Source organism: Geospiza fortis, unplaced genomic scaffold (genome assembly GCF_000277835.1).
Source record: "Geospiza fortis unplaced genomic scaffold, GeoFor_1.0 scaffold100, whole genome shotgun sequence".
NCBI lineage: Eukaryota > Metazoa > Chordata > Aves > Passeriformes > Thraupidae > Geospiza > Geospiza fortis.
Window position 1 is genome coordinate 4318937 of NW_005054350.1, and position 12291 is coordinate 4331227.

Consider the following 12291-nt stretch of genomic DNA (forward strand, 5'->3'; position numbering starts at 1 on the left):
TCTGTGTATGGCTCCTTTTGCAGAAGGAGACCTCTGTGAATACTAGAGAGAGTGTAGAGGATGGGTTCATTTGGGTCCTTTGTTGTTGCATCAGTGACAAACTAAAGCTGATTTTATACTCTGAAACTTTTTCTAGATAGTTTTGAGTGTCAGAACTGAGGAATATGTATGTTTGACAAAATAATAATGTAGTGCAGTGCCAACATGTAAAAGCAGTGCAGCTGCTGTTTCCTAATCTTTTATCTTGCTAAAATTATATTCAGTCATTTACTCTTGCACCTTAGCTTGATAAGGCACTCATCTCTCCAGACACATACATTAGATAAGTGGAGATCAACACAAAATAAAACTATTGGAATAGTTGCAGTAGGGAATAGTAAAAGCGTTGCAGCTAGGTTTTGGGGAGTTTAATTCATAATTCTGAGAAACGTAATGCTAGAGCTCTTGCAACTGCTTAAATAAATACAAATTTTCCTGGCAGTGTCTAGCTGAGTTTGCTGGAGGAGGCTTTGATATAAATAGAGGCTCTAAATATTTGACACAGAGTTGTTAGCAAGACATTCAGTGACTTCCAGCTAATGAAGGAAGACATTTAAAGCACACAGTTGCTGTTTTCTGTATTTGTACTGGGAAACTGACTGCTAGGTGCTCTACGAGAAGTGCAGCAAGCTCAGTCCTCAAGAAAGAAGAAAATTAGTATAATGTTGCACTGAAAATAAGTAAGCTGTTTAACATTATTAAAATCTGGTTGACACAATCCCAAAAATAACTGGATAATAGTATTACCTGCTAATGTTATTATTCTGCTACCAGAATGACTGAACACATTGGTCCTTCCCATTGAAATGGAAAAGTCTTCAGGCCATAGAAAGCCATAAACCACTATTGTACCTTTTCCTATGAATGCCACAGAACTTGTTCCCACCCTGAAGTTAAACTTTAAAAAAAACCAAAAACCAAGAAGTTGATTTATGGATTTGTCCTGATATCAGGAGTGTCCTCTTTGCCATTCTTTCCAAGAAGGCCACTAATGGCCATTGTACATCCTGTGCTCCTCTGTAGAGGACCCTGAGAGTAGGTGCATAATAGCAGAGCTGCCTCCCTCTTCTCAAGTGCATTGACTTTAGAACCCTGATAATTGCTTGCAGAATTCCCTGTGGTATAGGTCCTATTTACTCTATCTTGCAGGTTTTTTATAGTTACAAATGTAGGTGTAAGTCTTCAGTTGGTCTTTAAAGGCTGTGGCCATAAGGAAAGTTTAGTAAGTGACAAGAGCAATTCTTACAGGAAAATGAGAAGCTGCTCTTAAGGATTCTGGATTTCACTCAAAAAACCCCTCTATCAAGCTTTGGTGGATTTTGTAGTCCTTGACAGATTTTTTTAAGGCTGGCTGTGAATCATATCAGTTCAGAAATAGAGAGTAGGTGCTTATTGTTCTTCCTGCTTGCTAGGCACCCATGCATTTCACATGCTTCTTGGCCAACCTGCAGATGTGGAGTGTATACCCAGAGTTTTCTATCGAGGCTATTAAGGAAATTAAATCTGTGACTCAAAACATTTGCTGGTTTGGGAAACAAAAGTTGTAGCTATTGTATGGATTTGCTAATATAGGGCCTTTGCAGTTTTGTTTTATAATTAAAGTGGACAAATGTGATGAGGATGAGGACCAATTAATGCATAACTTGTTAACTCATTCCCACTATTGTTTCCATGATACTGTTCCATGATATTCCATGATGCATTATTGTTTTCAGGAAGTTGTGTCTGGCGAAAATTAGTTTCTTTTGGAATACATGTTTCTGGCAGGGCTAAAGTTGTATATGTATTCCAAAACCAAGTTGTTTTGGATATAGCTGAGAAAACTTCACTGATACAAGTCCCCAACACTGGGGATACTCAAGAACCCTCTTGATGCAATCCTGTGCAGTGTGCTCTGGAATGACCCTGCTTGAGCAGGGAGGCTGGGCCAGATGACCCACTTTAGTTCCTTCCAACCTGACCTAACCTTTGATTCTAATATTTATTTTAAGCATAAACACGGATACCTGTGGAAAAAAATGGTTTAAATAAGTTGTCAAAAGGTGATAAGGTCAATTATAAACTCAAGTGGGAAATACTTTGTGCCATTGAATTTGGTTTTATCCGGCCAATTAAACAATATGTTGTTTTTCTTTTCTCTCGTTGCAGCCTGTGCTTTCCGTTACAATGGGCTCTCCTTTGTCTACCTCATCTACCTCCTGCTCATTCCTCTGTTTTCAGAACCCACAAAAGCAACCATGCAAGGTAAGAAGTTCATTGCTTCATTCTTCAGAGTCTGTGGTGCACAGAGTACATGCAAAAGCTTTGGTTGAGTAGAAGGTGAAGTCCTGAGTGCTTCCCCCTCATTAAGTGATGTGACTTGTAATACATACTATAAATTCCCTGACGTAGTTTTACAATATGCTGGCTTTGGTGCCCAAGGACTTCTAACCATGTTTGCCTCAAATTGCATCAGGGCTGTCTGATAGCACTGCTGGGCATTCCTTTTTATGACATTATTTCCTCTGGAATACTGATGTGGTCTGGGTGAAAAATGAGTTTTCAGAACCTTCCCAAGGCCATCTTATCTAGATTTGCTCTAGGTCTGAATTGGTAGTTAATTATGAGAATTAAGTTTGATACAGATTTTTCATTCAGTTGTATTTTAGGTACTTATTTAAACAACTGTCATCCTGAATTATACTACTGCCTTAGCAAACATAACTTGAAGGGCTTGTTTTTAGAGATTACGAATGACTGCATCAGGCATTCAAGCATTTATGTATCACATACAGAGGTGTGCCAGAGCAAGAATGGAATACTTGGTATTTACATTCCCCTGTAATGAGGGAGGAAAGAGGTTCTTTATAGGCCTGTAAATGGTTTATGTATTTTAAATTACAAAGCTTTGATTAGTATAGAATCATAGAATGCTTAGGGTTGGAAGGGACCTTAAAGATCATCTGGTTCCATAGACAGAGATGTCACTCACTAGATCAGGTTGCTCAGGGCCCCATCCAACCTGTCCTGGAACACTTCCAGGAATGGGATATTCACAGCTTCTCTGGGCACTCTGTTCCAGTTTTTCACCACCTTCTGAGTAAAGAATTTCTTCCTAGTATCTCATCCAAACCTACCCTCTCTCAGTTTTAAACCATTGCCTGTTGTCCTGTCACTATCTACCCAAGAAGTCCCTATCCTTCCTTTTTATAAGACTTCTTTTAAGTACAGGAATGCTGCAGTGAGTTCTCCCTGGAGCCCTCTCTTCTCCAGTCTGAACAATCCCAGTTCTTCTTCAAAGCCTGTCTTTGTAGGTCAGGTGTTCCTGTCTTTTGGTGGGATCCATACCAATTGGGTGGGCTCAGTTTTTGCTGTCTGTGTCAGTAGCCAGTGGAACCAGGAAAAACAGGCCTGAAAAATAAATTAAGCAAGCATAAAAAGTGGGAAATCCCACTCTTGGTGAGGCTGTCAGTCTTTTTACAGAGGAATATTACAAGGACAGTGTAAGCATGGAACATCAGTAAATGTGCAGCTGTGAGTTAGAGTTTCTCTTAAAGCTGCTGAAGGTATGAATTGAGAGGGAAAGACTCATTGGGAATTTGATTGCAGCTCTTCCAATATTTTATTGCAGATAATATGCAATTACCCTATAGGTTTTGTGTGTTTTACTTTTGTTGCCCCTTCTGTGTGTGCCAGGAGAAGTGTTTGACAGGATAAACAAGAGTGAGAGTGGAGAGACATACAAATTCTCTTCTTTTGGAGTATAAAAAAAAAGGTCTATTTGATTAGGGCTAATTCCTGTGTGACTTAATAGAATAATCTAGTTTGCATCACTGATTGTAGCAATCTCTACTCAGAGGAAAATGCTTTCTTAGGACTTTGGATAGTTTCCCTGTATTGTGTATCACATTGCATTGCACTTCACCTGAATGTCATGTTATGTATGATGTGTTTGTCTGAATTAATTTCTTATAAAAAATTAATATTTATGAGTGTACCCACTCTGCCCACTGTCCCTGTCACATTTCTAAACTCTGTGTGTGTGTGTATGTGTAGGTGTATCTCTCTAGAAACTGTTGAAGGTTGTTGTGGGGATTTTTTTTTTGTGTCCAGAAGATGGAAAAGAAAGAGGAAATGTTTAAATGTTTTAGCTAAAACTGGCCAAACCACTAGTAAATCAGAGTCAAAAAATAAATAAATTAAACTTTACTAAAAAAAACCCAAAACCAAACCAAATCTATGTTTATGTACTTTACTTGTATTTTCCCCCTAATACTTCTGTCACTCAGATAATATTTTTTTCTTGAAATTCTGTTTGCTTTGATTAAATTTTTAAAATTCTTTTAAACTTTCTAGCTTTCCACTAATTTTTTTTCCTCATCATCTGCTGATACACTTAGCTCTTCAGTCAAAATCTCTGACCAGATTTCCTATCTCTTGCTCTTTCATCTGTTTTCCCAGTTTGTCACCTTGCACTTTACAGTTCCTAAACTTATGGAGCTTCTCTCCACCAAGCTGAAGGGTTTTACAGGATATAGAATTAGAAATTATTCTGAAATGGATGATATCTCTCTAGTTTAATTTAAATTTTGACAGAAACTTAAAAGTTTAGAAACACTAGAGAAAAACTATTATACTCGCTCAAATAGTTCAGATGGTGTTTAAAGATTAATGAGTAATTTTTTTCCTTCTTGCCCCCTTAAATATTTAATCTCATAAAAAAGGTTAATTACTAAGACAAAGTAATATTAATCCTTAAACATGAAGATATAATTCACTGTGTATGTCTCTGCCTATGTTCCATGTATTAGTTTCAATTCTAACTGAAGGATTTGTCTCCTATACTTCTAAAGAGGTTGGTATTTCACCTGTCAGCATCTTAAAACTAACCTATGGAACATAGGTTGAGAAAACTGTGTAAAAAACATTAATTGAAAATAACATCTTCTTGTCTACAGGAGTAACTTAAAGCCTGAGCAATTTTTCAAGGGTTTCTAATGGGAACAGTTTTTGAGGCATTTACCTCTTTGTATGTGTAGTGAAGCCCTGTGATTTCAGCAGTAATTCTTCTACATGAATTATCTCTAAATTCAGTAACTGATTTGTTTCCTATTTCTCTGGAGCTGACAAATACATGGTAAATTGTGCAACAGTCTAGTTTCTAACTTCTTTGGCTGTGAGATTGCTTATATTAGTGACATGTTTTTTCCTTTGTGTCTAATGTCTACTGCAGTTATATCTTCATCCTTAATAAAGGCTTGTACATGATGTTTTTATAGAAATAATAAAACATGACAACATAGATTGGTCCAGTCTTGGGCAAATGGCTTATTTAGCTGTACTAAATTACCTGTTTTATGTGGCTTTTTTTCCCCAGTAAGAGATGTGATTTTACATTTAGATAGGTTTTATTTCACTTTATTTAATTTCATATTTTTTAATTAATAAGACTCCGTAGCCAGTCATGATGTAAATAAAAAAAATGAGGGAGGGAATCAGTTAATTTTACACATGGAATAGGTTTTGCTCAATCTACTTCTGTTAATGGCAAAAAGAATGGGTTTGCTTCTGAATTAATTCACTGCTCAGGAAGACAAAACTTGTATCTCTGGGAAAAATGAACTTGTTGCAGCACTCAGATCAGTAAAAATGATGTTTTAAAAATGTTTAGATTGATAAAATGATGAAATATAATTAAAAATTTGTTAATTCAGCATTATTCTGAGCATGGCTGAAACGATGGTAAAGAAATTGAACAATAAAATTTGTTTTGCAGATATTAGAGGGTTTGTGATTTGCAGTAATCTGCACAGAATTGTAAGATACAGAAGAGTTGCAGTAACAAATTCAGGTCACCAAATATAGCTGAAAGTTTTCAGGAGAGTATTGATCCAAGTGAATATGGGAAAAAACTTTATGCAAACATTATTTTGAGTTTCATGCGAGAACAATGCCCCTATGTGTGCTCATCAATTCTACAATTACTAGTAATCTTTCTACACTCATTCACTTCTTTTATAAGTTAGAAAATGCTGTTGAGCAGTAACAAGTGGGATTTCTACAGGATTGGGCACATGTTTTTTATGGAGACACGCGAGGCTGCTACATAAACATCCTTTGACTTACAACACTGCATCTCAGCTGGGTTTCTCCACTCCCAACATTATAAGGTATTCTCTTGGGAGTGGACAGTGTGTTATTTATAATCAGTGGGCCAAATCCAATAAGTACCTGTTCTTGGAAATTTTAGCAATGTGAGAGTGAAAATGGAGCCATATCTTTACATTAACCGCTTTCACAAATACTCTTGTATCTTAAGAGTCCATGAACATTTCTGTTATTGGTGCTTTATGCTCTCTCACTATTTAGGACCAAAACATTTTCTTAGGAGATGAATTAGAACCCCCTTCAGCTAGATAAATGTGAACTCAGAAGAAGCATTGGACTGACAGTGTTGGGTGCAAGACTTGTATTTTTCTTGTGTGTGATAACAAATACTCACTCTTGACTTGCTCACTGCCTCGTAATGCTTTTCCCAAATGGGTACGCCACTCTAAGGATGGACACTCCAGCGCCTGAGCTGTTTCACTTTTGAGCTTTCACAGACTAGACTGTAAGCAGGGATTCCCAGTAAATGGTTGATTAGACAGTGTGTCACCCATTTTCATTACCATGTTTTATTTGAGTGCTGGCAATGTTTTTGGATGTCAGAAACTCAGCGGCATGTTGACTGAAGACTTGCAAGCAAAGCAGAACCATCAGAGCTGGGACAAGAATCAGAAGTCAGGAGAAATAACTAGAGGAGGAATAACTAGAAAAATTTTTAACTTGCAATTAACTATTTGATTCAGACTTTCTTTTGTGTGATTATTGATGACATGAGTCATTGGAAAGATTAAAATGTAGAGAAGGGAAATGAGTCTTGGTAAAAAGGGCAAAAATTCTTCAGAGGCTTTTGAAATAAGGTGTTTGGAATTAGACTGGTGTGGGGTTTCTTGGATAGAGGTGGAAATCCTAAATTATACAAGAAAAAGCTAGTTTAAGGAAGGCTGACACTATCACAAACTGCTTTCATTGTAGGAATGAGCATTTTTATAGCTGCATTGGGTTTTGTATTATTTTATTTTATTAATTTTGAAGCAATATTTCTGCTGATGTTTTAAATAGCTTTTGTTTTAGGGAAAGAAAAAAGACAATTCCAGTTGACCTGAAAGTGATCTCTTTAGTTATTTTAATGTTTCAAGTTGATCCCGAGCCCTGCCCTGATCACCCTGCCCTGGTGATAGTCAGCTTCAGACTAAACATGCCATGGTTTAATAAAACTCTTAAATTAAATTAAATTTGTTTAATTTAACTCTAGCCATGACTAAAGAGCTAAAGCCAAACCCAAGCTTCCTTTTTACCCCAAAGTATAAGTAAATTCCAATTTATTACATAGAGAAGTAATTTAGAGGTGCAAAGAAGGAATTTTTCTTCTTGGCAATAAGTTTGAAAATGTTCTTGCATTTTTTCCCCTGATTCATTAAGCTACATGCAACACCTAATAATATCAATTTTAATTTATAGAGCTTCTGAAGGTGACTTTTCTAGCTGTCCTTTCTGTTTTTCTTTTTTAAAATAATTGAAAATTTGTCAATTTTCTTCCTTTCCAGGAAGGATGTGCAAAATAAAATTTTTATTTTTGTTGTATTTGGAAGGTGAAAGAGCGCAGAAATGGGAATGCAATTGAGAAACAGCATGGTAGATTAGGGGAGTTTGCTGTGAGCTAGCTGTCCTCCTATCTAATGCCACTAAAGTGTGAGTAGAAATTTCTGCCATGAGTTTGAATGAGATAAGCACAGAAAATGTTGTTTAGAACCCAGCTGTGAAGTTGAGCACTGACAAAAGCACTTTCCTGAATGTGCTCACATTCTCAAATTTGGGATCTGATGTAGGCTTACTGTGTTTGTGAAAGGATTTTAAACTCAGAATGACTTTATGTCATGTTTTTAAATTGAGTTAAATAATAAACTTATGAAAATGTGTTTTACAAAATCATATAAAAATAGCAGCACCTTAGAATGTAAAATAGGATTGAATGTCCACCATGTTTTCCAGTAATCCTAGTTCTGATTAGTCAGGCCACAAATTATGATGGAAAGAGGGTGGTGCTGGGTGTGCCAGGCCAGCCAAACTTCAAGAATTTGTTCTCTCTTCTTTGTCCTTAAGCATGAATTTCTCCGACTTAAATTGCCTTTGTTCTTTTTAGTGCACTTTGTACGTAAATGATTGGAGAACTGTTACGCTTCTAGTTTTTTGTTTCAATGAGCCTTTTTTCCCCCCCTTTTTTGATTCATTGGCATAATTTGGTTATTTTATGTGCATTATACACATCAGGAATCATGACCTTCCATCCACGCCAGGAACTTTCTCCTACCCTATTTTCCCTGCAGTGGGAATGGACCAGCCCTGGAGGCAGCAAAGTTCCCTTCTGATGGTTCTGAGACCTCTTGATCGAGCTCTGTCAAAAGCTGTGATACAGAGTTAAAAGGGAATAAAAAATGTTTACAGTGCTGGAGCTTTTCAGCTCTGTCAATGAGCAAGTGGATTGGAAAGAAATTGCAGGGATATTTTTGAATCCACTTCTACACTAGAGTCATTTAAAAGTCAAAATTACATTTCAGGAAGAAGGTAGGAGGTTGATAAGATCTTGGCCAGATTCAGATAATACTAGAGGAGAAAATCAACATGCAATTGTTATGGTCTACTATAAATTAGAGGATGAATGATCCTAATAACCATACAGCCGAATATTTCCCTAGGGCATGCAACTTCTTAAACAATTACTGACTTGTGAAGAGTCAGTGTTATTTTAAAATTAGGTTTGGAGGGACTACGGACGTCAGAGAGAGTTAGTCATCACTATTCTTATGATCCAAAATTAACAGAAAATAATCTTTAAGGTTTTCTTAACCTGAAGTGCAACATAAGTTCAGGGAAATTAGTGACTGAAGAGCTCAAGCATCTGGATGTGGTGACATTTTCTAGTAAAAAATGCAACAATCTTTCTAGAACTCCCATCTCAAACGCGGGTGGCTTTTGGAGGTGAAGTCCAGACCTAACTTGCTGACTAACAACTCCCACAAACAACATTAAGAATAAACAGAGTTTGAAAGGAATGAGTAAAAGGGGAATAATCTTAGAGGTCAGAAGTGGTCAGATGAAATAGAATTTGCCAGAAGTCAAGCTGAGTTAAACTCTTCCAAGGAAAGTGGAACAAGGAATAAAATGTGTTTATCTATATGAATATAAAATAATTAAAAGCATGGCTTGCAGTAAGGATGAAGTAGGAATCAAATATCATCTAGGTATACCCCAAATTTTAGACAGGATTGTGTGCTTCAGTTTTGAATCAGGGCAATGCTATTAAACACAAAGACAAAGGCTAAAGCACCACCTGGGAAAGAGGCTGGAAAAAGAAAACTTACTGTTTGTGAGGAAGAAGTAAGACCCAAGGAGTTTAAATGTTAAAGTTTTAGAGACTGCATAATGTCCGCCCTAAACCCGAGTGTGATACCCTAAATTGAAGAATGAAAATATTAGCTCAAATACAGAAAATAAGAGGAAATGCTCTGGCATGTGAACTCCTGTGATATGAACTACTGTGAACTTGTATTTTTTCAAATTTTGGAGTATATTCATTAGAGCAGAATAAATAAGTATCTTGAGGCTACTGGAAAAAAAGAGATTAAATGAAAATGTCGGTTCTAAAACCGAGTTGTGCTAAGCAACCTAGATAATACTTTGGTAAGGTCAATTCAGATTGAGTCCCAAGAAGCTGATGCTAATGTACACAAATAAGATAAAAACAATGCATCTCATAAATTAAAATAGATTTCCTACTTTTTCAGTCTGCAAAGGGAAATCATCATTTTGGATTTGGACTTGAGGAGAAAGTTAAATGGGGTTAAATGGGGTTGCTAGCACACCATCTAGAAACTGTGTATGCATGGTGGACCAGAGATAGTTTTCTAGGTTTCAGGCTTCTAATGAACAGAGTGGGCCTAAAGACCCATCTAACTTCAAAGTGGAATATAATCCTTTTATGAACCAGAATATATCCTGTGATGATGGGAAGTAGAATAACCCAGCCGATGCCTCTAAACCCACATTACCGAAATCACTTGCCCAATGCCTCCAGAAAACCTGTATATAAATGGTGAGAGTCAGATGGTTTGCCAAGGTTTTCTATCCATGTTTTGAGTAGTTTGGGGAGGGTTATTTGTTTTATTTTACATTAGGCTGAGTTAACAGTTGCTGGCTTGAAACTGTCTGGTGGTTTGGTTAAGGAGATGGACAGTGTTGGAAGATTTGTATCCTTACTGTGGTCATCAGAACTGTTTTCAAGAGTTCAACAGTCAGAAGAACTGTATATTGTTTTAAAGGATTATGCTTGGCTTTGGAAAATGAAAGAGTCAGAAGAATTTAAAACACATTTTGGGCCTTCCTATTCTCATCTCTCATACTCCTATATGTTAAACAACAAAGTTTTATCATGCTTTCTTACAGGAAGGGTATAAAAACCCAGTAAGCTAATAGGTATGTTTTTTTATTATTATGGCTGATCTGTAGGTGAGAGGAATTCCAATAAAATCAGTGCAGTTTTTCAAAAGGAGTGCAGCTGTTCCCATTCACTCCAATTCTATTGCCTTGTTTGAAGGCAGTCACACTACAGAGAGTCACATCCTGAATCTATTACACCAGATGGTGTCTGAAGAGCATTAAGAAGTGAGCCTTGGACTGAATTAGACAGCAAGGCAGGTGATGGCATCAGCTTGACTTCTCATTGCAGTGTCTTGGCACCAGCTTTTTGCTATGAATTACTCTCTGGTAGCACCAGAAATTTGTCCACTGAGGTAGACACTATTTCTTTAAAATTCATATGTAATTTATTTTTCTTCTGTGTTTTCCCTTCTCATTTGACCTTATTTCAAATAGGTTCTTGTCAGCAAGAGATTTGCTCCTCAAGTAAAGTGCTAAGCATGGATTTTTTTTCTTTTACTCTGAATTTCATCCTCACACATGGAAAAGTATGTAATTTTGACAGGAGCTTATTATGACAGAAAAGAATACTGCCTTTAGAGCACAGTAATTGGTAGATATTAGGCCTCTTTTATCAGATTTCATAGCTAAGCCTGACTTCCCGTGGATGCTCCTGTGTCTATAATGGATTTGAATCCAGATTCCGCATCCCCAGGAATTTGTGAAGCCTAAAGTAGAAATCTAGATTGGTGTTAATTCTTTGCAGATCAGCACTGTACTTTCATGTCATAGTGAGCCTCAGAGACAGTCTCCACTATAAGAATACTGCATCCTTGTATTTTTCTTTCCTTCTCTTGAAATCATCTACCTTCCTTTCCACTTGTTAGTTGTATGACTTAACAGGTCTTTTTTGTTGTCTCCTAGTAGAATAGTCTGATGGTTTGTGCTCCAGCTGCTTCGCTCCTTTCATGAACACAGAAGTACCCTTGCTAAGCGGCTGAACAAGAAACTAGGAGGGTGTGAGACACGGACACTCTTTTATGAACTACTTGTTTTTCAAAGGATTTAAGAGTTAAAGGAGAACTAAGTAGCAAAGTCTTGGTTGTTCACCAGTTGTATTTCTGCTTGTTCTGAGAAATCATTTGGTGCTGCAGTGTTACAGGCCCTGGTATCTTCCAGCACATCTAGACAAATGTCTATGTAGTTTGTGTAGTTGTGGTGCTCCACTCAGCCTGAGGACTTGTCATGCCTTTATGGGTGAAGAGCAAAGGCTGGTTTTGGAACCCATTCCTGAAGACAGGAATATGGAGCAGCTGTTATCATGGAATCATTTGGGTTTCAAGAAACATTTAAGATCTTCCTGGATCTTAAGTAATCCTGGTTCTAGTGCCACTAGGGCACATCTATCGATCATCTGACTGGAAGGTGCTTCTCTTAATTTCCCTGGTTTTTGCAGCACTGGTCACCAACAGAGGCACAACTGACAAGGAAGGTTTTCAAATCATTGGCGACTGGTAAGTGGAAGAAGAATGCCCTCTCCTCCTTCTATCTCCATTGTCTGAAACATATGCAAGCTGTCTGGAGTTGCAATCACAGGGGGCTGAATTGTCAGGAAGGAAACTGCTCATTTACAAACTCTCACAAAGCTTGGATTAAATTTTTCATGAGAATGGCTTTTTGTCACTACTGTTTATATTTGAATGACAGTAATGTGAGTTGGATTTTTTTCATAAAATAAATAAATAGTGTTCA

The 12291-nt window shown here is 37.1% G+C and overlaps 1 protein-coding gene across 1 annotated transcript in view; it reads left to right on the forward strand.

Annotated features, from left to right (window-relative positions):
- Positions 1–2159: 2159 nt before the first annotated feature.
- Positions 2160–12291, forward strand: part of PIEZO2 (piezo type mechanosensitive ion channel component 2) — a 236222-nt gene continuing 226090 nt past the window's right edge. Inside the window, exon 1 of the mRNA XM_031058868.1 lies at positions 2160–2283. Coding sequence (XP_030914728.1) covers positions 2160–2283 — 124 coding nt within the window. The remainder of the gene's footprint in view (positions 2284–12291) is intronic.